The 27,025-nt window shown below is 35.2% G+C and overlaps 1 protein-coding gene across 2 annotated transcripts in view; it reads right to left on the bottom strand.

The window, feature by feature from the left end:
* DIAPH3 (diaphanous related formin 3) overlaps positions 1–27,025 on the bottom strand; it is a 512,593-nt gene that overhangs the window by 177,685 nt on the left and 307,883 nt on the right. For both annotated transcript variants that reach the window (XM_033177601.1, XM_033177602.1), the window contains one exon: positions 13,077–13,206. In XM_033177601.1, the coding sequence (XP_033033492.1) occupies positions 13,077–13,206 (130 nt within the window). The remainder of the gene's footprint in view (positions 1–13,076; positions 13,207–27,025) is intronic.

The following is a 27,025-nucleotide window of genomic DNA, read 5'->3' as shown; positions in this document are numbered from 1 at the left end:
CACACTTGGAAGAAAGAAAGGAGTGTGAGAATTCTGGGCTAAGCAAATGTATGCCATCTGATGGGTAAAACTAAAGAGCATTTTAATAATTCCCTGGGTGTATTTATAAGTGGGATCCGAATAATGGGAACACATGGACACAGGGAGGGGAACAACACACAGTGGAGCCTGTGGCGGTGGCAGGCAGGAGGAGGGAGAGCATCAGGAAAAATAGCTAATGCATGGCATGCTTAACACCTAGGTAATGGGTTGATAGGGGCAGGAAACCACCATGGCACACGTTTACCTATGTAACAAACTTGCACATCCTACATATATACCCAAGAACTTAAAAAAAAAAAAAAGAAGAAGATCCGGCCACTGCACTCCAGCCTGGGCGATAGAGCGAGACTCCGTCTCAAAAAAAAAAAAAAAAAAAAAGAAAGAAAGAAAGAAAGGAAAAAGAAAAAAATTCCCTTGGTGTTTTTATTTTTTCAGCAATTATTCAATTTCTATAGACAATTCTTGTATGTATCTTCAAACATAATTTTATCCACATTTTTCACATGTGTCAAGTTCTTTGAATCAAGAACTATATTTTATGTCTTAAAAATCTGAACTATATCAGGAAGTATTAAACTGTACACTCTCAAAGAAGTGTTAATTTACTGGTGTTTCTATATGTGACCTATGTGTGAATTTTATCTTTCAATCTTCTCACCAAGAAATTAATCATATTTTTTGTATTCCTGTTCATTCTTTGGAAGAAAAGTAACAAAACAGAGCCATCATCAAACAGAGCTAGCTAGACAATTTTGACTTTTGCATTTTCCTCAGTTAACATTCCACCAGATGACATCTCTCATCACTTCAGATATCATGTGTCTCTACCTCCAACCAGCTCCCTATCTGTAATCTCCACACCCCAGAAGGCAAAAGGACCATACATTCCATTTCTTGTGCTAGAAACCTGCTGGTCTTGACCCTTTCCTCTCTTGCAATTCTCAGATTCAAACAATCATGACACTCAGTTATTTTACTTGACAAACAGTACTTCATTCATTCCTGACTTAACACCTTTTTTTTTCTTTCTTTTCTTTTCTTTTTTTTTTGAGATGGAGCCTCACTCTGTTGCCCAGGCTGTAGTGCACTGGCACGATCTTGGCTCACTGCAACCTCCGCCTTCCAGGTTCAAGAGATTCTCCTGCCTCAGCCTCTTGAGTAGCTGGGACTACAGGCGCCCGCCAACATGCCTGGCTAATTTTTGTATTTGTAGTAGAGATGGGGTTTCACCATGTTAGTGAGGCTGGTCTTGAACTCCTGACCTCATGATCTGCCTCCCTCAGCCTCCCAAAGTGCTGGAATTACAGAAGTGAGCCATCTCACCTGGCCGACTTAACACTTTTAAAGTCATTGGGAACCCTTTTCTATTCTCTGATCTCTGGTCTCCTACTGTTTTTCTCCAGTGTTGTTTACACTATGCATAGGGGTTTTCAGACAATCAGTAAAGCTGCCCCTTTCCTGTGTAATGCATGTCAGTAAACTGCTTACATAACATCTGAGTTTCTTTCTTTTTTTTTTTTTTTTTTGAGACGGAGTCTCGCTCTGTCGCCCAGGCTGGAGTGCAGTGGCCAGATCTCAGCTCACTGCAAACTCCGCCTCCTGGGTTTACGCCATTCTCCTGCCTCAGCCTCCCAAGTAGCTGGGACTACAGGCGCCCGCCACCTCGCCCGGCTAGTTTTTTGTATTTTTTAGTAGAGACGGGGTTTCACCGTGTTAGCCAGGATGGTCTCGATCTCCTGACCTCGTGATCCGCCCATCTCGGCCTCCCAAAGTGCTGGGATTACAGGCTTGAGCCACCGCGCCCGGCCAACATCTGAGTTTCTACACAAGGGACCACCTACAACCTGGGGTGCTCTACTTCAGATCCTGTCAAATACTCATCTCAAAAACACATACTGCTTATAGCTCCCCTGTCCATATCACTCCTCATCTAATCTGTCACTGACCCTTGAAACAATGTGTGTCTATCTGCCTTGTGCACTTCACCCATAGGTCATAACCATTCATAATTTACAAGGAGCCAAAAACTACAGCAAGTACACAGGTAAAGTGCCCTTTCTCCCCATCACAACTGGTAATTATCTCTAACTTTGCAATTACTACTCTCCATTTACATTTATCTTGTTATCTGTCTTCCTCTCCCAAATGGCTGGGAATTCCTTAAGAGAAGACACCATTCCTCTTTGTATTTTCAGTTACAAAATGTATTGCAGATACTCAAATGTTTGCTGAAGGAATGGGTTTTGGATTTAACTTTAACCTCTTCAGATACAAGCATTAAAAATGAAATAGGAAAATACAACAGATTAAATATCCCAGACATTAAAATCTAAGACACAGACTTTTTTCCAAGTGTCTTATTATTATGATAATTATACACCAGAGGTGTTAAAGAAGCTTCAGAGTAAAAGTTAAAATCGAAACTATAAATATTTAAGTTTAAAGCAATCATGAATACATGCTTTTTATAACACCATGGCCTCTGTGATTTACTAGATTAAGATTTCAAGTAAGAAAGGAGAGGAGAGGTTACATAAAGTAATCTTTGTAATTAAAAAAAAAAATCCTCTATGAATATCTCCTGGAGGTGTTGGTCATTATTTCATAACAAGCTTACTAAAAAATGCCACACTCACTCTTACATATCATGATACAACCCAGGGAAACTGATTTCTTTAAGGAAAGCTTAAAGAACAACTTATTACCACAGACAATTTAAATATGCAAACTAAATCAACCTTCCTACACTCACAGAATCAATTGTTTCATGTGCGAATTATTTAGTTTCAGGCTCCAAGCAATACATTTCTTCCTAGACAATTGTAATAATAAAAGCATTGTATAAAGCTATAGCAACATTTTATAAATGCAAGTTAAAATAATAAAATTGTATGGACAAGATGGTCCAAAACAAACCTCAGTAGTATAAAAAAAAACTTGACTATTAAGTAGGTCTACAACAAAACCTAAATTCTAGAATATCATTATTAAATCTGTTACATGACAAAAAGAAACTAAAACAACACTGTAAAAAAAAAATCAAGGTAAAAATAAATTGTAGTTCGTAACAGGCAAACTTGGTTCGTAACAGGCAAAGATAAATAGGAAACTGTGCTGCCAAGTGCAGTGGTTCACTCCTATAATCCCAGCACTTCGGGAAGCTAAGGTGAGAGGATCACTTGAGGCCAGGGGTTTGAGACCAGACTGGGCAACGTAGTGAAATCCCATCTCTATAAAAACTTTTAAAAAAATTAGCCAGGGGTAGTGATGTCTGCCTATAGTCCTAGCTACTCAGGAGGCTAAAGCAGGAGGACAGCTTGAGTCCGGGAATTTAAGGTTACAGTAAGCAGTGATTACATCACTGCACTCCATCCTGGGCGACAGAGGGAGAACTTGTCTCAAAAAAAAGAAAGACAAAGGAGCAATGCTAAGTGAACAGCCAGTCATCCTCATCAAGTAGTCGTACCTTCCTTGACTCACTTGACTCAGATCTTTCTTCCCATTGTTCTGATTCTTGATAGAACCCCATGTAATAACAAATGGAATTTGCATTCCCTAATTAATTTACTATAATGTATGCAATGATGGTTTAATTTTTGTTGTTTTTACATAATACTGCAAGAGAAATGCCTTCATTTGCTATGGAACATGGAAAGAGGAAAGGGAGAAGGCAAATGGAGGAAATGAATACAACCAATTAAAGGCCACCAGTCAATTCTGTTGAGCTATTTCATCCCCTGAGAGAAAGAGCCAGCCCTGTCCTCTACAAGTACAACGAGGGTATCAAAAACTACAGCAAGTACACAGCTTTTTAGAAGAGAAAGTGTATTAGTGGGAGAAGCCCATCTCAAAGGAAATCATGTTTACTTATAAGATTTGAGAATTCCCTTAGAGAAGTTGTTCAAAACCATGGTATAAATATTAAATAAAAAGAGGTGCATAACAGAAATGTTTAATAACAATATTCAAAATATTCTCTTAGTATAATGGTTCTGTGTACATGTACATGGGAGGGCAATTTTACTGCTTTTTACTTTGTCACAGGGGAAATGTTAAGTGCAGACTAACTGACTTTCAAATGAGACTAGTTTTCACTTGCTGCTATTGGAGACCAGGTCAGCCCCAGAAGTCCAAGACTGCATATTAGTAGGACTTCAAAATGTCCAAATTTTTTCTCATGCCTAGATCCTTCCCCTGAACTCCAATGGCCTATTTGGACATGTTTCCTTAATGTTTAGTAGGCACCTTAAACTCACATTTACAATTAGAATTTATCTTCCTCCTTGACTTGCCTCTACATCTCAGTAAATCATTAGTTTTTATAACTCTTTTCTCTTTCATGCCCCACATATCTAACCACAGAGCACATCTTGTTGGTTCTAACCTCAAAATGCATTGATTTTCCAAATACTTCTTACCACCCTCACTACTCTTCCCGATCCAAGCCAACATTATTACTCCTCTGGATTATTTTAACAGCATCAGAGTGGTTTCACTAATTCTGCCATTATTCATCTACACTTTTTCCTCAACAGAGCAGCCAAAACAATCCTTTGAAAATTTAAGTCAGATGTCACTCTTCTGCTCAAAACCTTCCAGTGGCTCCTCATCTCAGAGTAAAGTGAAATCCTTACAATGGACAGTAATGCCCTACAGGATCTGTTACTTTACTGACCTTATCTCCTATTATGTTCCCCCTCCCTCCTCTGCTCCAGTCTTACTTCCATACCTTGAGGCCTTTACACTTGCTTTTCCCTCTGCCTGGAATAGGCTTCTCTCAAATACCAACATAAATGGCCTCTCCACAACTCTTTTAGGTTTTCCTCAAAGACCACTTTCTCTACAGGACCTTCTGTGACCACTCAATCTAAAACTTCAAAAAACCTTGCCTCGGCATGTCAGAGCCAGATATAAGACATACATTGACTTCTTTAATTGGCTGAGTTCTATATCTGCCACCTAAAATGTAAACTTCAAGAAAGTAGAGGCTTTTGTGTTCACAGCTCTTTGGTGCCTTGGAATGGATGAGGTATTCACTAAATGACTGATTAGACAATGAATAGATGAATCTTTTTTTTTTTTTTGAGACAAAGTTTCTCTCTTTGCCCAGGTCGGAGTGCAATGGCACAACCTCTGCCTCTCGGGTTCAAGTGATTCTCCTACCTCAGCCTCCCGAGTAGCTGATATTACACACATGTGCCACTATGCCTAGCTAAATTTTGTATTTTTAGTGGAGACGGGGTTTCACCATGTTGGCCAGGATGGTCTCAATCTCTTGACCTCGTGATCCACCTTGCCTCGGTCTCCCAAAGTGCTGGGATCACAGGCGTGAGCCACTGCGCCCAGCCAAATAGATGAATCTTATTTAAACTAACTTTTTTTTTTTTCTGTCACTCACAGTCAAGCCTAATCCTTGCTAATACAAGTGCCTAGCACAATGCCTACCAAACAGGAGTTCGATAAGCTGTTTTGAGAGTCCTTTCCTTATAGAGTCAAAACATATCAAAAACTACTAAAAACACTAGTTCTTTTTTTCCATAAAATATGTAGGTTGAAAGATAGCTGCCGAGAAACCACTATCACAGTGATAGACATTTATATGACAAAAGGGTCTCACTGCTGATCAATTTTAAATCTGTGCTTAAGGGTGATTGCTGCTGAGGGGACAAAGGACGATTACTCAAGATCTTATTTTCTTTAGGTTTTCCTATGAGTGTGAATAAATATCATTTTAGATTTTCCTATCACTTATATCATTTCTCACAAGTTACTTCATATTTCCATATGGCATTCCTTCATAATTCTTGGCTGAAATGAAAAAAATTTCTTTTTTAAATTCATGCATACACCTCCAAAAAATAAACTCAGAGTTGAAGAGTTGCTGGAGACCAGTTGTTTTCAAAGGTTGTTTAGGTCCAGAACTCCGTTTTCAAAAGAAATCTTATGCCAAAGTTCAAAATACAAAATAAAGTGTTGCGGGCTGAAGCAGAGGAAGAAAAATAGAACCCATTTTCCAAATTCCATTCCTTATGTTAGCATGTCCAACTCATGAAAATGCATTGAGCTGTACACTTATGATCCTGTACACTTATGTACACTTATGTAACTGTATGTGTATTATTCTTTAATTTTTAGAAAAGTACCAACATTTTTAGAAAAGTAACAACATAAGCCTATAAAATTTGTGGTTGTTATGTTCTAAAGTTTGAATAAGCCTCAGGCAACACACAACAAACTAAAAAGAAGTTTACATTTTAGGTGGCAGATATAGAACCCAGCCAATTAAAGAGGTCAATGGATGTCTTATGTCTGGCTCTGGCATGCCAGGCAGGGTTTTTTGCAGTTTTAGATTGAATGATCACAGAAGGTCCTGTAGAGAAAGTGGTCTTTGAGGAAAACCTAAAAGAGTTGTGGAGAGATTCAATTATTTGAATCTGTTCAAATAATTTCTGACAATACATATTAAAATTCTATAATAACATATTATTCACATAGACTCATGTTTACCTGCACTGTTAATGACAGAAAGGCAGATGTGTGTCAACAATAAATAATCACGGAAAAATAAAAGCAACAACTATAACAAACATAGAGAATATTTATACAATGATTAATAGGTACTTTTCAAACTTTATAAACATTTATACATATTAACCTATTTAATCCTCACAACAAACCTCTGGGTTAAGTACTATTCCACTCTGCTGCTTTCCAAAACAGTTTATATTTGCACTACAAAATGATCACTCTTACAATCTTATATCCAAGTCTACAACTTAAACTTTTGATGCCAACTCTATACAGATAATCACTGGAAATAAACTGGCAGGATTTAAACATGTGGTCTCTTACCAGTATACCACACTTGCAATATACTCTAAATATTTTTCACAAATCCTATGATTACCTTGGGAATGGCCCAGTTATATCTCATCATACCTTTTTGTGAAAAAAGTATTAATTTGTTGAACATAAAATTTTACATATTCTAACATTTTGGTAAGTATATGCAAACATATATAAATTATATTTTAAAAATAAATTTAACTTTTATTATATTTGGCTTATATTAACATTAAAATTATTTTAGAATTCCTAAGTATACTTACTAAATATATATAAATATATACGTAAAGTATACTAATGTATGCTTTAAAATTCCTAAGCAAATTCCTAAGTATATTTATTAGATGACTGCAGATAGTCAAATTAGTTCCCTGAGACATAAAACCATTAGGAATCACAAGCTGGCTTTACGAACATAGCTTTTACTCCACAATCTATCTGTAGAACCAGCAGTACACAACTTGGATATACTAAATACTTTCATTATTCCCATAGGAAAATGAAAAAAAAAAAAAAAAGTAACATCATCCACCTATGCCTTACTTTTGGAAAGGTCTCAAGAAATAATGCAAAGTGTACTGATTTTTGTCAGTTACCTGCTTACATGAAAATTACAACTATTATAGTAGCAAAACAGGGAGAAATGGAAAATAAATATATATTTATGGACATATATATATATAATATATATATGGATATAGTGAGTAAAAGAAAAACACAAAAACTTAGTATAGTACAGCATGATTAAGTGAATTCTAAAACAAAATCTAGAAAATGCCATAGATCTAATCCTGAAATTAAATGAGAATTTTCATGAATATATTTATTTAAAATGCCTTAACATATCCTTATATATGTACTAATTTATGTTTCATGTCTACTCAAAAGAGGAATTGAAGCATACTTGCAATTATCTCAAATCATGTGATAATTCATAGTTTGTAGAAGAACCTTTGATATTTCTAAATTGATTACTAGTGCACATCCAACACAGCAGGTCTACAACTGCTACTTCAACTGATTTGATAAAGTGAAAAGTCATTCAGTATAGGCTACTCTATTCTATAGCCAAAGACCTCTAAGCAAATGAGAAAAATGTCTTAACTTAGTATATTAGTTTGATAGGGCTGCCTTCACAAAATATCCCAGGCTGAGTGGCTTAAACAACAGAAATTCATTTCCTCAATTCTGGAGGCCAGAAGTCCAAGATCAAGGTGTCAGCAGAGTTGGTCCTCTGAGGGCCATAAGGAAATGATTTGCTCCAGGCCCCTCCCCATGGCTTGTAGATGGCCACCTCCTCACTGTGTCTTCACATGGTCTATCCTATGTACATGTACATCCCTGAATGGCTGTGACTCTAAATTTCCTCTTCTTATAAGGATACAAGTCAGATTGGATTAGGGATATCCTAATGATCTCATTTTAACTCTCCTCTCTTTAAAGGCCCTATCTCCAAACATAATCAAGTTCTGACATACTGAGGTTTAGGGCTTTAACATAGGAATTCATGAGGGACACAGTACAGCCTGTAACAGTTAGAAAACATTTTTGTTCCCTTGACCATTCAATAAAAGCAATATCCCACATGGTTGTCTTCTATAACTAAATTATTTTATTATAAATATTTCCACCACCAACAATGTATCCTATTAACTACATCATATAGGCAGATATGGGTAAAAAAAAAGTGTCTTTTCATAACATTCTAATATTCTACACCTGATTTGAAAGACCAAATGAATTAACAGATCATACACAAATTATGAGGCCCCAACCTACAACTTCCATGACATAATGATTCCAACCAATACAATGTTAGCTGTGTTGACTCTGCTTCAGGGGATATAAAATGCAATTAAACTAATAACTAATACTGATTATTCAAAATATGTATCAAACTCACTGACAAATTTTAACTGGCATTTTTAGAAGGCTATGGCAACAAAGAGATTAACATATCTGCCTGTTATAGCAGATGAATTTGAAATTTTCAAATACTATAAATTTTCCAGGTGGTTGTCAACTGGAAATTAAGTATTCTAAGTGCTCACAGTAGGTGAGTAAAAGATAAACATTTGGTATTTAGTAAGACATTTATCATAAAATGATGGAAACTCACGAGGAACTGGAAACCAGGAGACATATTTAAGCAGACAAATATTAGGGTCAAATCAAGGAATTGCTAGCTAAGAACATACAAACAGAGTCTTAAAAGCAGAAAGGGTAATATTAAATGGAAAGGATTTAAAAATCAAATACATCAATGAATGCTCTTAATGCTAAAATATGGAAACAGAGAAATATGGCAAAAATTAAAAATGAGTTATCATTGAATCTACTCTGATAATACACTGAATATTGATCTCTTCTAGAAGCTTAATTCTATTCCCAGCTGTCCCAGGAATAAACCCTGGTCTAGAGCAGCAGTTCGTAAATAGTAGTATAAGAATTCCTGGAAAACCTATGAATTTATCCTTAAAGAAAGAGTAGAACACACAAATTTAGGTGAGTTTCCCAGCAAAAAGCACCAAAGGGAAGGTGACATTTAAGTTTCTTGATGAAGGAGAAAACTAGACAACATTCTTGGTCACAGCTGCAGCTTCCCATGGATTTAACTTAGGCAAAACCCACCATGCAGCTCTGTATTGAGATGCTGAAGGCTATATAGAGATATGATAAATGAGAGAAAAGATATCCAAAGAAGGGGGGCGGGGCAAGCAGGATTTTCTCAAGTAAATAAAATTTGGAAGGAGAGGTTAAGGGTGTAGGAATCAAGAGTCCCATTTTGTGGCATAATATGATTCTGATACCTTTTTGAGGTACAATGGAAATGGCAAAAGCTGTTGTCTATACAAGTGTGGATCTTAGAAGGAAAGTCTGGGATATAAATTTGTAAGTCATTAACATAATGGTGGTATTACGGGAATTGAAAGCATCACCTAAAGAGAAGATCTAGGGAGAAAAAAAAAAGAGAAGGGTTCACCATTAGGTTAGTGAAAAGCACTTTCAAAAAAGCAATGCATAGACACTGCACAGAAGAAGAGGAGAAAGTAGAGGAAATTGACCGTAAGAGAGAAGAGCCAGCTGGGAAAGAGATAGATGGGAGTGAGACAGATTGGGTTTCACTAAGACACAGACATTAAACCTGAACCAAGAGTAAGACAACAGCACAGTTTCTGACACAGTGTAATCACCCAATAAAGGCTTGTTAAATTAATGACTAGATGAATGAGTTACAGACTGAACTAGCATGGCATTTCTAGAATTAAGAGTTGACTAGGAAAGGATGGAAATACATGGTAAAATTATGATAACTCTAAGAAGGTCAGATCAAGGTGATGCTGTAAACTTACCTTGGTTTTATTTTAATATACTCACCAACCAAAAAAGAAAAAGTAAGTTCTGTAGTATTTTCTACTCTTTAATAAAATTTAATAATGAAACAGATTACTGGGAAGTAATCAATAAAACTTTTGTAGATTAATTTTAACTGCTTGGAAAAGGAAAAATGTATTGAACCTTAGAAGTACAAAAAAAGAGAAATATTACAATGGTATACAGAAATACAATAATGACTCAAAATACTTCCACTGAAATGCAACAGAAAAACTGTAAGCCATTATATCTTAGAAAAGAAGCAGTCCTAATGAAGTAGATTTTTGAAAACTATCATACAGGTAAGCTCATTAGTTGCAATGAAAGTTCTCCCTGCTGATCTAGGAGTACTTAATGATCAGGATTTGTTATGTCTCAAAAACAAAGGTACTTTTTAATTCATGTGATAGCTCACTAAGGAGGTTTCAAATCTGGAAACTTTTAAATGATGATACATAATACATGTATAAGAGCACGAAAACACTCCAAAGCAAACACAGACTTAGTTAATTCAAAACATTACATTTGCTCCTCAAGTCTCATTCATTAATAAAGTAATATAATAATTAAAAAGTTATGCTCAACAATCACCTATACTATAAAAAGTGCTTCAGTGATGGCTTTTCTGTGTTAAAGATGAAGTTGGCTGCTCCCTGTGAAACATATTAACGGTATCTGCGGACCCATCCACAGACACTAGACTCCACTCTTAACAGATGGAAACTGAAAAGCCCCCAAACCCCAGCACGCCCTGCTGAAATACCAAAGCAACAAACGGAAAAATACCCAGAAGAATCAAACCAAGTTACAGTTCTGCAAGTCCTTATCAAAGGTAAATATTTCTAAAGAACAAATTAGAATATTAATAAAGAATTTTAAGTATGAGTCAACATAAATATTTTAAAAATTTCATTTACAGCAAAACTTGCTAAACAATAAATTCTACAATAAAAAATACATCTACTAAAACCATGTTTTTCTCCAGGAAAAAAAATTCCCTGTGTATTTCAAGGTACTTTCTACTATGTTTTCATCCACTACTCTGCTATCTATCAAACTGCTTAATATCCATCAAGAATACTCATTTCCAATTTTTTTCATCCCATTTGGTCAAAAATTCCAAAATATCAGAATTCTCTCTTTAGAAGAGTTGATTTCCCTGAGTTAACGGACCAATCAGTAAGAGCTATTTTGAATATCACTGAGTAATTTTGAATGTTTCCAATCCATTCAGATCAATGCCCTTTTGCCCTATCTCAGGTGGTTTAACACAAGAAAATAATTTCAATTATTTTCCCTTCTTGAATCCTATTAAAACATCTATAACTATATATATGGATTCTTCTTATAGCAAGGACATTTTTTGGTAGCAGAGGGGTAAAGTAAGTAATTCAATCATTCATTATAACACTAGGATTTATTACTAAAAATTTAAGTAAAAAGCTTATTTTTTGTCTTACAAATCTAGACAGGCCATATGAAATATTTACTTCAAAGAAACATACATCTCAGAACAAACTTTCAAAGAACATCTCATCCAATCACATGTTTCTTTGTCAACAAAGTTCTATAAGCCTCATTTTATAGAAGAAGAATAATTTAAAGGGAGCAGGAAAAGATAAAATTGATTTTTTTAAAGAAGAAATATTCATTCTAATATGGAAAACAATAAAATATCCTTCTTTAAGTTGAATTCCAATATTAAAAAGAAAATAAAGAGATTATAAAGACAATTTCATATTACTAATGACTAGTAGTCAACAAAAAAAGAATACAGATATTCCAGCATTCCAGATGAGCTGTTTTCCAAAATGTATTCATAAATTGGTTGTTTGACACCAAGTACAGTTGACAGAATCAATGTGAAATATAAATGAAAATTGAGGCCAGGTGCAGTGGCTAACGCCTGTCATCCCAGCACTTTGGGGGGCTGAGGCAGGCGGATCATGAGGTCAGGAGATCAAGACCATCCTGGCTAACATGGTGAAACCCCGTCTCTACAAAAATACAATAAATTAGCTGGGTATGGTGGCAGGTGCCTGTAGTCCCAGCAACTTGAGAGGCTGAGGAAGAAAAATGACGTCAACCTGGGAGGCGGAGCTTGCAGTGAGCCGAGATCAGGCCATGGCACTCCAGCCTGGGTGACAAAGCGAGACACTGTCTCCAAAAAAAAAAAAAAAAAAAGGAAGAAAATTGAATTATTAAGGTAGTCAAAAAATTGTATTTAAATCATATTATAACCAAGTATTAATAATAGGTCTATCTGTTCTATGACCCTTTACGGCCTGATCTAAGCCCACAATTGAGACTAGAATCAGGTTAGAAATTTGGGCATTAGGAGAGGGTGAAATGAAACTCTGGAAGGTATGGTGTCTTCTATAACAAAAAAAGAGAGCACCAACAAGTTGGGCAGAGATAGACTCAGTACTCAGGCAAGTGGGGATACTGATTGCTGGTTCTGGTCTCAGGAACATAATAGGCTATCAGTGCCTATGAATGACATTGAATTAAGAGAGCATCACCCTGGCCAAAGTGGAGATTTAGCAGTAGAAGGTAGGGCTAGCAGGTATCCATAAGGTTTAAACTGCAAAGTAATTTATAATATAAGGTCTCATCATCTAACTAAACAAATTAATCTCATACCTCCATTCATGACAACTCACAATATTCTACAACTCTCTATTTTTAAAATGAGATACTGGGTATGAAAACACTGTGATAAAGTGGAAAGTATATACAAATAAAAGGTATAATTTTCAGTCTTTTAGCGCTGAAGACCAGAGCCATGAAATGTTTCTTAAAAAGGCACAAACCTTTACTGGCTTTGTCTAAAGGTTCCAAATCACCCACAAAATTCAGTATATCAGGGTACTTCTCTTCACATACTTCCACCAGGAAATGAAGTAGCGTTGTTTTCTGATCTGCTGACTTTGTGTCCTTTAGCTAAATAGAATAGGAGGGAGAAAAAACACAGAGTCATAAGTATGTTGATATTCTGTCTACTTAAATAATGTTAATACTGTATTTTGTAGATAAGGACTCAAAGTTGTAAAATTAGTTGATTTCGTTTTTGAAAAACAACTATTTAAATACTTGACAAACTACTTTTGACTTGCTGCTGCTTGGTGAAAATCATTATTTGTTGCAAAAAAGGAGTAAGTTTAATCTAGTATGCAATGTTTTATAGAAAAAAAAATATGTGGCAAAATGTCTAGGAAAACAGAGTAACCTATAAGTCTATTTAATAGGAATATTTAAACATCCCTGGGCATTCATCCATTTATCATTTGCACATATTCATAGAATGCCTACTAGACACTGTAGTAGTTGGAGATAACAACAAATAAATCACAGACTTTCCTCAAGAAGCTGTTTAGTTAAAAAATATACATATTTTCCTTGGTGTGACAAACAGTATAGTAAAAATAATCACAAAGTTCATCTAGGAGGACATGGCATCAGAACTGAAACTTCGAAGACAGGAAGTTGTATGAGCTTAGGGAAGTGAAGAAAAAAATACAAAAGTGCAATAACACAGGTTCATGCAGCAGCATTTACAAGGACTATAGATGAGGAAGGATATGACACATCTGAGGTGGCTGAGTGCCTCTAGAATTAAAGTGTATCTGTATTAGGGAAGGCAAGTAGGGACATGGCAAAGATATAAATCTGAAAAGACCAGAAAATAAAAGGAAAGGTAATGCCATGCAATGGAAATAGGATTTTGATTTTGAAGTAATGCCAGTTTTCCATCTAGATGAGAGATGATCAGATATACATTTTAGAAAGCTCCCTCCAGTGAGTGTGGCTAAAAAGATTAGGTCAAGAGTACTAAGAGAAGCATGAATAGTAATTAAAAAACCCGTGGCAATAATCAGGCAGGGAAAGAGGGCAGTCTGAACGGAGGTTGTGCCTGGGAAACGGGGACAATGAGACCATATGGGTGTGGAAACCCAGGTGATGCTGTAAACTAACACAGGTCAGAAAAGATGAGAAACAGATTTGTGTGAGGTGGCCAAAGAAGAAAATTGTTTGCTTTGAACAAAGGAAAATTTGAAGCTTTTCGGCAGTATCCAGGTGGATACATCTTGAAAGAACATAAATTTATCTATCTATGTATAGAACATGTTTTCATTATTTTTTTTCATGATTGCCCCCTAAGGAGTTTTTAGGCAGTTTTTTTTCCTAATTGCACTTATAAAATTTTAAAACCACAAAGGTGATGCATTTGTTTATATACTGTATGCATTTCTGTGTTTTACACCGAAAAACTAGTTAAACAAGTAAGACATTTTTGCTCTCCAAGAACCAATTTTTTATCCCTGAAAGATACTTATTGAAGATACATGGTTAGACCTCAGAGGAATAAACTGGGGCACCAACTGGTGACCAGTTGATCAAATTAACATAAACAGGTATGTAGAATGAATGAAAAGAGGATACGGGCTTGACATGACCAGGGTGGACCAATCCTAATCTGAAATGGCTAAGGAGTACAATCACAGGGAGAGGTAGTTAAGCAAAAACTTGAACAATGATAGAAGCTATCTTGGGTTTTGTGTAGAGTTGGGGTAGAAAGTATTGGCAAGGAGGAGTGGTATGAACACAGGACTAATAGGTAATCTAGTAGCATTCCCTACCATCAAGTAATCATTTAGAGCAGTGATACAAATAAAGGGTTTAAAAACATCCGTCTTTTCCACCAGAATTTAATTTAGAGCTGGAAATTCAGCTCTATTTACTTGCTTCCTTTCCAAGAATTTCCCACTTTAAAATTGGTTCCTAAATAAATTCCCATAAGCAATATTTTTAAAAATCCAACTTCACTAAATATTCTATCTCTATTAGAAAAATACCAAATAACTGTGAATGTCCGGTAGTGGAAGAATGAGAGATTTCTGTGCCATCAGACATATTAACATACTGACTACTTATTGATTCAAAAATTATCATAGCCCTGGGAACAGTGAGTTACCCACCTAGACAGCCTTACTTTCACAACATGACACATGTAATAGGTTTAAATGCTATGCTGACCTACACAACATGCAAGTTATACAGTGGTTCCCAGTACTTTAAAAACAGACTGAATATGAATACTTAGTCCATTATTTAGTACCTTGTTTAAAAGAAATACAGATTTCACAACATAGAGCTGAGTGTTTTATAAAAGGACGCTTCAAAAATATGACTCCATTGACTACCTAGACAAATTGTCACTAACATATGTGGATGATTTGGCAATGTTAAAGCATGCCCTTGACTAATTAATAGTCTTGAGCAAGTTACTGGACTTTAGCTTTCACACAGGTAAAATAAGAAAATGAAACAACATAGGAACTCTAAACTCACCTTTTACTCTAAAAATGTTAAGTATATATTATAGTGGAACTAAGAGTTAGTAGACACAGTACAATCTAATTTTTAAAAACTAGAAGAATGGAGAAATGTATTAATAATCTCATTTCAGAGTTATTTCTGTGTGTTTGGGTCACTTGGAATCATTCTATAGGCTTCTGTTTTTACATATAGACTCATGAATGTCAAATACAATTTTTAAAAGTTTCCTTATAATCCTATAATTTCATTCATACTATCATTTTAAATAGGTAAGGCCAGATTAAAAGCAGCAAACTCTTACAAATAGTTTTCTCTTTGTACAGCCACCAAAAGTTAACATGAAAGTTGTATTCTGTTTTGTTAAAAACCACCCTAGTAGCAAAGATCCTTTTTCTCACCTACCCTCATTTACAGCAAAGACTACTTGGGGAACATCTTTCCTACTCTGAACTCTCAGCAATCCATTGTTACCAGTCTACACCCTTGTAGTCTGTGTGGAATGTTAAGACAATCACCATCTACTTCCATAATTTGTAAAGCCTAGAGAGAGTATTCCAATAGTATTTGTGATATAGCTAAACAGCCAGCAACTGCTAGGATTAACATATCAAGAAATCTCAATGATGGAAGAACAACCAATTGGATCAATCTTGGTCTTTATTTATAAGCAATGAGAATTCAGAATTTAGAATCATGGAACACAATGTAGTTTGTAGCAACTACTAGTTTAATAAATGTTAAGTACTCAAGTCAAACACAGATTTGAGTTATTCAGAGACAATTATAAAGCTAAACAATGATTTAGGCGGAGGGCACTACCATGGGTTGTCTTGTTGAAAACATTAACTGAGGCCGGGCACGGTGGCTCAAGCCTGTAATCCCAGCACTTTGGGAGGCCGAGGCGGGCGGATCACGAGGTCAGGAGATCGAGACCATCCGGGCTAACACGGTGAAACCCCGTCTCTACTAAAAAAAAATACAAAAAAATAGCCGGGCGAGGTGGCGGGCGCCGGTAGTCCCAGCTACAGCTACTGGGGAGGCTGAGGCAGGAGAATGGCGTGAACCCAGGAGGCGGAGCTTGCAGTGAGCTGAGATCTGGCCACTGCACTCCAGCCCGGGCGACAGAGCGAGACTCCGTCTCAAAAAAAAAAAAAAAAAAAGAAAGAAAAAGAAAAAGAAAACATTGTCCCTACAAAGGACGCAAACTCATCCTTTTTTATGGCTGCATAGTATACCATGGTGTATATGTGCCACATTTTCTTAATCCAGTCTGTCACAGATGGACATTTGGGTTGATTCCAAGTCTTTGCTATTGTGAATAGTGCCGCAATAAACATACGTGTGCATGTGTCTTTGTAGTAGAATAATTTATAATCCTTTGGGTATATACCCAGTAGTGGGATGGCTGGGTCATATGGTACATCTAGTTCTAGATCCTTGAGGAATTGCCATACTGTTTTCCATAATGGTTGAACTAGTTTACAATTCCACTAACAGTGTAAAAGTGTTCCTATTTCTCCACATCCTCTCCAACACCTGTTGTTTCCTGACTTTTTAATGATTGCCATTCTAACTGGTGTGAGATGGTATCTCATTGTGGTTTTGATTTGCATTTCTCTGATGGCGAGTGATGATGAGCATTTTTTCATGTGTCTGTTGGCTGTATGAATGTCTTCTTTTGAGAAATGTCTGTTCATATCCTTTCCCCACTTTTTGATGGGGTTGTTTGTTTTTTTCTTGTATATTTGTTTGAGTTCTTTGTAGATTCTGGATATTAGCCCTTTGTCAGATGAGTAGATTGCAAAAATTTTCTCCCATTCTGTAGGTTGCCTGTTCACTCTGATGGTAGTTTCTTTTGCTGTGCAAAAGCTCTTTAGTTTAATTAGATCCCATTTGTCAATTTTGGCTTTTGTTGCCGTTGCTTTTGGTGTTTTAGACATGAAGTCCTTGCCCATGCCTGGCACATATACACCATGGAATACTATGCAGCCATAAAAAAGGATGAGTTTGCATCCTTTGTAGGGACATGGATGCAGCTGGAAACCATCATTCTTAGCAAACTATCACAAGAAGAGAAAACCAAGCACCGCATGTTCTCACTCATAGGTGGGAACTGAACAATGAGATCACTTGGACTCGGGAAGGGGAACATCACACACTGGGGCCTATCATGGGGAGGGGGGAGGAGGGAGGGATTGCATTGGGGAGTTATACATGATATAAATGATGAATTGATGGGTGCTGACGAGTTGATGGGTGCAGCACACCAACATGGCATAAGTATACATATGTAACAAACCTGCACGTTATGCACATGTACCCTAGAACTTAAAGTATAATAAATAAATAAATAAATAAATAAAAAAAATAAAATAAAATACAAAAAAAAAAGAAAACATTAACTGAGTAGTGAGCAGCATATTGGGAACAGTCTAATATTAAAAAGTACACTCACTGAATAGTAAAGGGTAGCACATTACTCCTATCATTTCAAAATGGGTATTTAACAATTGAAAGACATCACTCAAACTTTCAAGTAAATAAATTTGAAACTAAGCCTAATAAATAAGAGGTTCAGAAAAGAAGCATGTTGTTGATAATGCATGGTGTCTCATTTAGAAATTACTACGCAACTCTAAACTCCAGGGCACAGATTTTTCATTTATGTTCTAACATTCTCTAGAAAAATTTCACAATGCTGCCAAGACACTCTTCCTGCCTCAACTACTCTATTCTCTCCTTCCCCTCTCTCTAATCATTTTTTAAAAAGTCTTCCAAAAGCATGAAAGTATAAAATGTATTAGGTCCTTATCCATTTGCTCAATATTTTTTCGTTTCATTAATGAACATTACTAACTAAAAAGGCACATTCTACTTCTACTCCTATCATATTCATTCATATCATAATCAGTTTCTGAGTTAGAACAAGTAAAGCTTGGAAGACAGTGTTAATTTTGTTGAAGATGAGTAACAACTTAAGTACACTTTGAAATGCTAAATCTTGGAAAGAAAATAAAATATTTGCTTTAAAAATACGTTCAGGTTAAAAGTATGCTTTATTTAAACTTTAACAGTCAGTGCTTGACAGGATTTTTTTTGTATTATTGTCAAGAGATTTTTCTTACTGATGAGTAATCATCAGTGTTAAATAGAATTTCCTATTTATGTATTGTTTCTTTAAGGTACATTTAATGTGGCATAAATGTCAAATAAACAAAAGATGGATGGAGTTTCTCCAACCACTCTGTTCATTCCAGACAAAATAATGTTAGAAGTGGATCCTATAATAAATCATGGCCTAGTTGTCAGTCTGGAGTAAAACTCCCTTGTAGTTACAGTGTAAGGCTTGGGGATATTTTTGAGGTATTCAGCACAAATTCGGATGACATTTAAAGAATACTCCATTATTTTAGTTACATAGAAATAATTTAAATTTAAACCCTAAAATAAAAACTAAGCATCTTGATGATCTTCGGAAGTCAAGAAATTAGAATCCCTTCCTGTTTGAAATAATGAAACTTACATCTTAAGAATATTATCACATTAATAACTCTATTCCACATCATTATGTTCCTATAATCTAGGTATGTATCAAAGCAGCATTGCATATTTAGATGTTTAGATGCTGTGGACATTGGTGACCACCAGAAACATGACAAAGTTCTGAAAAATCTTGTCATGTCACCATTAACAGTTTAGAAGAATACAACCTTTGAATAATATTAATGCTGAGGATGACAGTAAGCAATTCTTGTTTGGTACTTACTACAAGACAGACACTAGTCAAATAATATAACACATGTTAACTGCTTAAAACATACAACCGCCAACTAGTATTATACCCATTATTTAAAAAGGAAAATGGAAATTTAGAGAGATCATATAGCTTACACTGGATCACATGGAGCCAATGATTGGAACGCATGTCTGTGTGAATACAAAGCTGTTATCCACTATAAAATATAGTTCCTTTATGGAAGTCTTTAGTCTAACTTATTAGTAACAAAAGAAAGCAAATTCTCAAAAAATAGTAGTAAAACAACAAAAGAGCATTAATGCAATTTAAAATACTAGCACCCTTTAACCTGCTAATTCTAGCATGGAAAGCATCTAAAAACAGACACCACGTTCCCTTGAGGTCATTTCTAGTTCTCAGAGCACAAAATTCTATTGTTTTATCTGTAAAATAAATAAAATGCCATCTGAATCATATCAATCAAATAGTAACTCTTTATATATTTCTAATGGATAACTGCTGACAAAATATAATATCATATGATTGAAGAAAAAGGTATCTATAAAGTTTAACCTTCAATGGATTTATACAACTATATTTTAATAGCATCATATCCCATTTCAAATCTTTTGCAGAACAAAGTGGATTGTGTATGCATAAAATAGCATAAAGGTATCCATGTGAAAATGAATGTATGAAGACACACTAACAAAGACTATATATCATAGTTGCTCAGAAAGAAAGCTCAAAAAGTCAATGTGGTAGTACAAATTCACTAATAAAACCAACCACCATTATAGAATGGATATTGTTTTCTGGTATGTGTGTGTGCTTGTGTGTGTGCCTGGTATGTGTTTGTGTGTGTGTGTGTGTGTGTGTGTGTATTTGAGATGGGCTCTTGCTTTATTTACATATATATATATATATAAATGTTTTTATATATATATTTTAAATAATCATTGTGCTAATGAAATTTTTCAAAACAAAACAATATCATTCCAAGACAAATGGCAATGAAAATCTTGAAATAAATAAAACAAGATGGTTGAGGCAAGAGAATTGCATGAGCCTAGGAGTTCAAGACTGCAGTGAGCTATATAAACTCTCCACTGTACCCAGGCATAGGTGACAGAGTGAGACCCGGCTCCTAAACAACAAAACATAACAAGCCCGAGGTGCTTATGCCACTGCCATAACCATAACCGTTAATACCAAAATACAACTTTCTTAATAATTTTAAAGATAGAAACCAATTGATATTAGGTAAATTAGATATTAAGGCATATAAATATTAAATTACCTATGGCACTTGTATATAAAAACAATTTATATTAATTTTCATTTTAAAATGATGAGAATTAAAACATTAAGTGACCAAGAAAGTGCTTTAAATAATGTGGACTTCCATAATTATAATATGCTACCATATCCCCACACACTTTCTCTGAATTATATTTTTAACACATTTCTCTTGAATTACAGTGAGTGTAGAAACTTCTATATAAAAAGCATTTTTGCTTTTTAGTAAAAGTTTAGCATACTACATTGTCTATTATATTGTACTGTTCTGTTCATACTGCCCCCTTTTTCCCTCAAAAGATATAAAACATCTCAATGTTCTTTATAAAAAAGGACTATTTTCAGTTCTTTTAGTACTGAGAGATCAGAAAACACACATTCATAACAGGCAAATGGGAAAAACTACTAGAATAAACAATCTGCAAGGGAACAAATACGATTAGAATACAAATATATTTTTAAAACGCTAAACTTGGATGATCAAAGACATAAAAAAATACAAGATACTGTTTCGCCAACTATATCAGCACTCTCTACCCTAACAAAAACACTCTCACCAAGAACAATGAATCATGGCAGGGTTGCAGTGAGACCGGCACTTTCATAGTGCCAGTCTATGAAAGCCACTGCAGGCATGTGCAAATCAGTAAAACCTCCAGGCAAATAATTTAGTCACATATGTCAAAAATTTTAAAAATATTCTTGTTTGGAGTAGTTTCAGAAAACTCACTGGAGTCCAATACTGTCCAGCCAAAGCTATATAACTAAACTGCTATTTTAGAGCATGGATTTCTTAATCTAACAATAAGAATTTCTCATGGGAACAATTAACAAAAATTGGAGAAAGTGCTTAGAAAGTGAACATGTTTAGATTGTTTATACAAATGGACCAAATATATTAATTTCAAATTAAAGTTTTTTTAACCCTTAAAATTTTATTAATAATTAACAGACTTTATATTTTAGAGCAATTTTAGCTTTACAGGAAAAATGAACAGAAAACAGAGTTCCTATATATCCTTCCCTATGCGAACACACAAATTATCCTGTGGTAAACGTTTTACATTTGTGTGGTACATTCGTCACAAGTAATGTATCAGTATCGACATGTTATTGTTAAGCAGTTTCCACATTAAGGTTCGCTCTTTGTGTTCTGCAGTTCTATGTGTTTTGATAAACTCAGTGTTATTCATCCATCACTACAATGTTATACAGAATAGCTTTACCACCCTAAAAAATTCTGTGTCTCACCTATTCATTCCTTCCTTCTTCCCTCTCCCCAGAACCCCTGGCAACTACTGATGTTTTCCCGTCTCTAGACTTTTGTCACTTACAGAACATCACATAGTTGGAATCATATAGTATATAGCCCTTCCAGTCTGGTTTCTTTCACTTAGCAATAGGAATTTAATGTTCTTCCATGTCTTTCCTTGGCTTAAGAAGATCATTTATTTTTAATATTGAATAATATTCCAAATGAATATACCACAGTTTATCCATTCACCTACTGAAGGACATGTTGCTTGCTTCCAAGTTCAGGCAATTATGAATAAAATGGCTGTAAACATTTGTATGCAGGTTTTTGTGTGGATGTTGTTTTCAATTCATTTGGGTAAATACCCAGGAGTGTGATTACTGGATGGTTTGTTCTACATATAGCTTTGTAACTGCCAGTTATCTAAAGTTGATGTGCCACATTTCGCTTTCCCACTAGCAATGAATGAAGGTTGTACTATATACTAACCAGCACTTGGTGCTGTCAGCGTTTAGTATTTTAGCAATGCCAGTACATATGCAGTGGCGTCTCATTGTTTTAGTTTGCAATTCCTTAATGACATAGGTTGCTGACTATTATAGGGTCAGAAAAATTCCAGCTCCATCCTCTTAGGGTCCTTGCTGGTCTGACAATTTAATTTGACGTGAGATAGATTAACAGGAGAAACGTGTAATGCAAGTTTTCCGTAGCACAAAGACCATCAAGGGAATGAAGATTGAAAGAAATAGAGTCAGTTACCCATGTACTGGGTTGGGCAAAGAAGAGTTGTTAAGAAGCAACTACATCAGGTGGGAAATTATTTTTAACAAGGCCTCTACAAAATTCTCTTTGTTGAGACTTTTTATTGTTGAAGATTAAAGATACTGCATCTTTCTGGTATAGGAAGGCCATCTTTGCATCAAAATTTTATCTTTTGCTTTTAAAAAATAGCAAGGAGGTCAAAGTGATCTTTCTATACCTGCTGTTTTTCAAGTATCTTTAAATTAAATAGTCAATATACCAGAATAGCATATTTTAATCCCTTCAATATTTACGTAACACCTATACGTTTTGATGGGTATCTGTTCACATCTTTTGATCATTTCTTTAAACTGGTTTATTTTCTTAGTTTTAAGAGTTTTTGTACACTTTAGATAAAAGTCCTTTATCAGATATGTGTTCTGGAAAGATTTTCTTACAGCCTGTTGTCTTTTCATTGTCTTAACTGTTTGCCACAGAAGTTTTAAATTTTAATAAAGTTCAATTTATCATTTTTTTCTTTCATAGATCATGCTTTTAGTGTTATAGCTAAAACATCATAATCAAAACAAGGGTCACATAGATTTTCTCTTATCTTCTATAAAATGTATAGTCTTACATTTTACATTTAGGTCTATGATAAATTTTTAGTTAATTTTTGTGAAAGATATTAGGTCTGGCAACTTTTTTTTTTTTTTTTAATGTAGATGTTCTAGCACCTTTTCTTTAAAAGAAAGACTATTCTTTCACTATTGAATTACCTTTGTTCCTTTATCAAATATGAAGTGACTATATTTATACGAATCTATTTCTGAGGACTATAGTCTGGTCCATTATTTTAAAATTATTTTTATTTTTTTTTTCCTGTGGCTAATACCACAATCTTTTCCTTACTGCAGTTTTATACTAAGTCTGGAAGTCAAGTGTCAGATTTCCAACTTAGTTCTTCTTCTTCAGTATTGTGTTAGCTATTCTGGGTGTTTTGCCTCCCCATACAAACTTTGAAATCATTTTGTTAATATCCATAAAACAACTTGCTGGAACTCTCACTGGGGCTCTATTGAACCTATAGATCAAGTTGGGAAGAAATGACACCTTAACCATACTGAGACATGCTTTCTATAAACATGAAGTATCTATTACTTTATTAGATCTTCTTTGATTTCTTTCAAAGTTTTGTAGTTTTCCTCATACAGATCTTATATGTATTTTGTTAGATTAATACCTATGTTTTAAATTTCCAATTCCAGTTGTTCATTGCTGGTATACAGGAAACCAATGGCTTTCTAAAATAGGGGACCTCATCATTTAAAACTTTGATATCATTGCTTAACAGTTCCAGGAGGTTTATTTTTTGTCAATTTGGTGGGCAGGTGGGGGGGTTCTACATAGACAATCATTTCATCTGTGAAGAAAGAGTTGTATTTATTCTACCCCAATCTTTATAGCTTTTATTTTTCTTGTCTTATTGTATTAGCTAGGACTTCCAACACAATGTTCAAGAGGAGTAGTGAGAGAAGACACACCTGCATTGTTTGCAATTTTAGGGAAAAAACATCTAGTTTCTTACCATTAAGTATGATGCTAGCGGTCGGTTTTATGTAGATGTTCTTTATCACAACTTGAGGAAGTTCCCCTCCATCCCTAATTTGGTGAGAATTTTTCTCATTAATGAATGTTGGGTTTTGTCAAATGCATTTTCTGCATCTGTTGGTGAGTTTTCTTCTTTAGTTCATTGATGGTGATAGATTACATTAACAGATTTTCAAATGTTGCATCCAGCTTGGATGCAAAGAATTAATTAAAAAGTGTTCCCTCTGCTTCTATTTACTTGAACAGATTTAGAGAACTGAAATTATTTCTCCCTTACATGTTTGATAGAATTTACTGGTGAAACCATCTGAGTCTTGCTCTTTCTGTTTTTGAAGGTTATTCATTATTGATTCAAGTACTTTAATAGATTCAGATTATCCATTTCCTCTGGTGTGACTTTTGGTAGATGGCATCTATGAAGGTCCATTTCATCTAGGTTATCACATTTGTAGGCTTGGTCATGTTAATAATATTCTTCCGCTATCTTTTTAACATCCATAGGATCAGTAATGATAGTCTCTCTTTCATTTTTGATATGGGTAATTGGTATCTACTTTTTCTCTTGGTTAGCTTGGCTATTGATCTTTTTAAAGACTCAATCAGATATTGGTGGGTTTGACTTTATTAATTTTCTGTATCAATTTCATTGATATCTGCTCTAGTATATGTTAGTTCTTTGTCTTACCTTCTTCAGAGTCCATTTGCTCTTCTTTTTCTTGTTTCCTAAGGTTAAAGATCATTATTTTTAGATCTTTCTTGTTTTCTGATTATGCACTTGATGCTATAAATTTCCCTGTAAGCATTGCTTTCATTGCCTCCAACAAAATTTTATAAGTTGTATTTTCATTTTCGTGTTTCATATAAGCAGATCAAACAATAATTTTAAATGAGATGTTTTTGTTTTTAAAAATATAAATACAGAAACTTCTGAACTTTACATTAAAGGACTTAACAAAACACATGCCTGATACAGCTCAAGTGATATTTTTCAGTTTGTTCTGGTGGTGGTGGATTATGTACCTCCCAATGCTGGAACCATAGTTCAAAGCCACCTATGACACATTTCATCATCATCCTCTCCCCATCTCCCAAGAACAAATGTTCATAGGTACCAATGGCTAAGTATTACTATGTGGATAATAATGTTGCATGTTTTGTCTCTGATTCCAGAAATGTAGAAACAATGCAGACCCTTGATAAAGGAGAGGTAAGACACTTGTTAGAGTATCAGGAATGGAGTGCCTTGTTTCCATTTTTTATTTTTCACTTAAAAAATATAAAAAGATAAGTCTGAATTAAACCAGGGATGGTAATATTCACTTTAGGTGCTATCTCTGAGGAGGCAGTTGTCTATAAGCATGATGCTGAGGAGGATTCGGAGGCTGGGTGTTTGGGGGAAAGCGTAGTGCGATAGAGAAGCGATGTTTGCTACGAGAGCAGGAAGATGAAGGCACACAAGTAGCCTATTTACTGAGCCTAAGCAAAGTCACTCTATATTTTATAATTCCATTAAAAGAATCATTCTCATTTACAACATTTAATAGCAATTGAAAAACAAAGGTGACGTGAAAAGAATTTACCAAAAACGCTATTTAGAAAAGCCAATTAAATATTTCTTAGAAAATGTCATAGATTAAATGTGTTAATGAATGAGTCAAAGGGGGTTAAGTATTCTAAATAGTTTCACATTGCTTTGGAAATCAGTATTTCTGTGATTTAATTGGCTGCATGTAAAATAAGAATGGCATTTGTTATTTGCAAATCTTTGGCCCATACTGCTTTACTTTAAAAGGTTGCCAAAATTTACTGGTATAATTTTGCCAATCTAATAAAGAATTAAAATCCTTCCCAAAAATAACCTGAATGCAAATGGAACAATGGATTTGCTTGGCAGAGATCTTTCTTAAAAATAAATTCATAGAGTAAAGGAAAAAGTGATACATAGGGATCAAAATTTCACAAAAATGACTCACAGTATTAACTTGTGTGAGTGTGACAGGTATGCAAAATACAAACTGCCTGAAATAGGCAAAGGTATCCTGTCTCACGCTTTTATAGTCACTGAAACTCTACGTGTACAAGGTAGAGACTTGCAAAATGACTCGAGAAACAGGCCTTCAACTTATTTCAGTTCCACTACATGCCTGAAATTCACACTCCTTTTCAAAGTTTTCATTTTCAGAGTAATGTTTAGCTTGGCATGAGAGGAAAGTAGCAATTTTTGAAAATATTTTCATCACTCATTTTTTTTTTTTTTTGAGACGGAGTCTCACTCTTTTTACCCAGGCTGGAGTGCAGTGGCACCATCTCGACTCGCTGCAACCTCTGTCTCCCGGGTTCAAGCGATTCTCCTGCCTCAGGCTCCTGAATAGAGTAGCTGGGATTACAGGCGCCTGCAACTACGCCCGGATAATTTTTGTAGTTTAGTAGAGACAGGGGTTCTCCACGTTGGCCAGGCTGGTCTTGAACTCCTGACCTCAGGTGACAGGCCCGCCTTGGCCTTGCAAAGTGCTGGGATTACAGGTGTGAGCCACCGCGCCCGGCCTCACCACTCATTCTTAAGTGAAGAAGTAAAGTTGTTCCTTTTTTGTTGTGGCTTTGGTGTTGGTTAATTTTCATTTTTTTCATGTTTGCTTTTGGTTCCAGACCACCAGTCAGGGATTTTCCATTCTGGGATATGAAAGCAGGGCAGAAGACCAAGTGATTCACACTTCAAGTTGAGTATTAAAATCACCTAGGAAGTGGTTTTAAAAATGCCACCAGTCAGGATCCACAACCAT

Source organism: Trachypithecus francoisi, unplaced genomic scaffold (assembly GCF_009764315.1).
Source record: "Trachypithecus francoisi isolate TF-2019V2 unplaced genomic scaffold, Tfra_2.0 Lachesis_group18, whole genome shotgun sequence".
Taxonomy (NCBI): Eukaryota; Metazoa; Chordata; class Mammalia; order Primates; family Cercopithecidae; genus Trachypithecus; species Trachypithecus francoisi.
The sequence above is the reverse complement of the archived record's forward strand: the minus strand, read 5'-3'. Positions and strand labels throughout refer to the sequence as shown.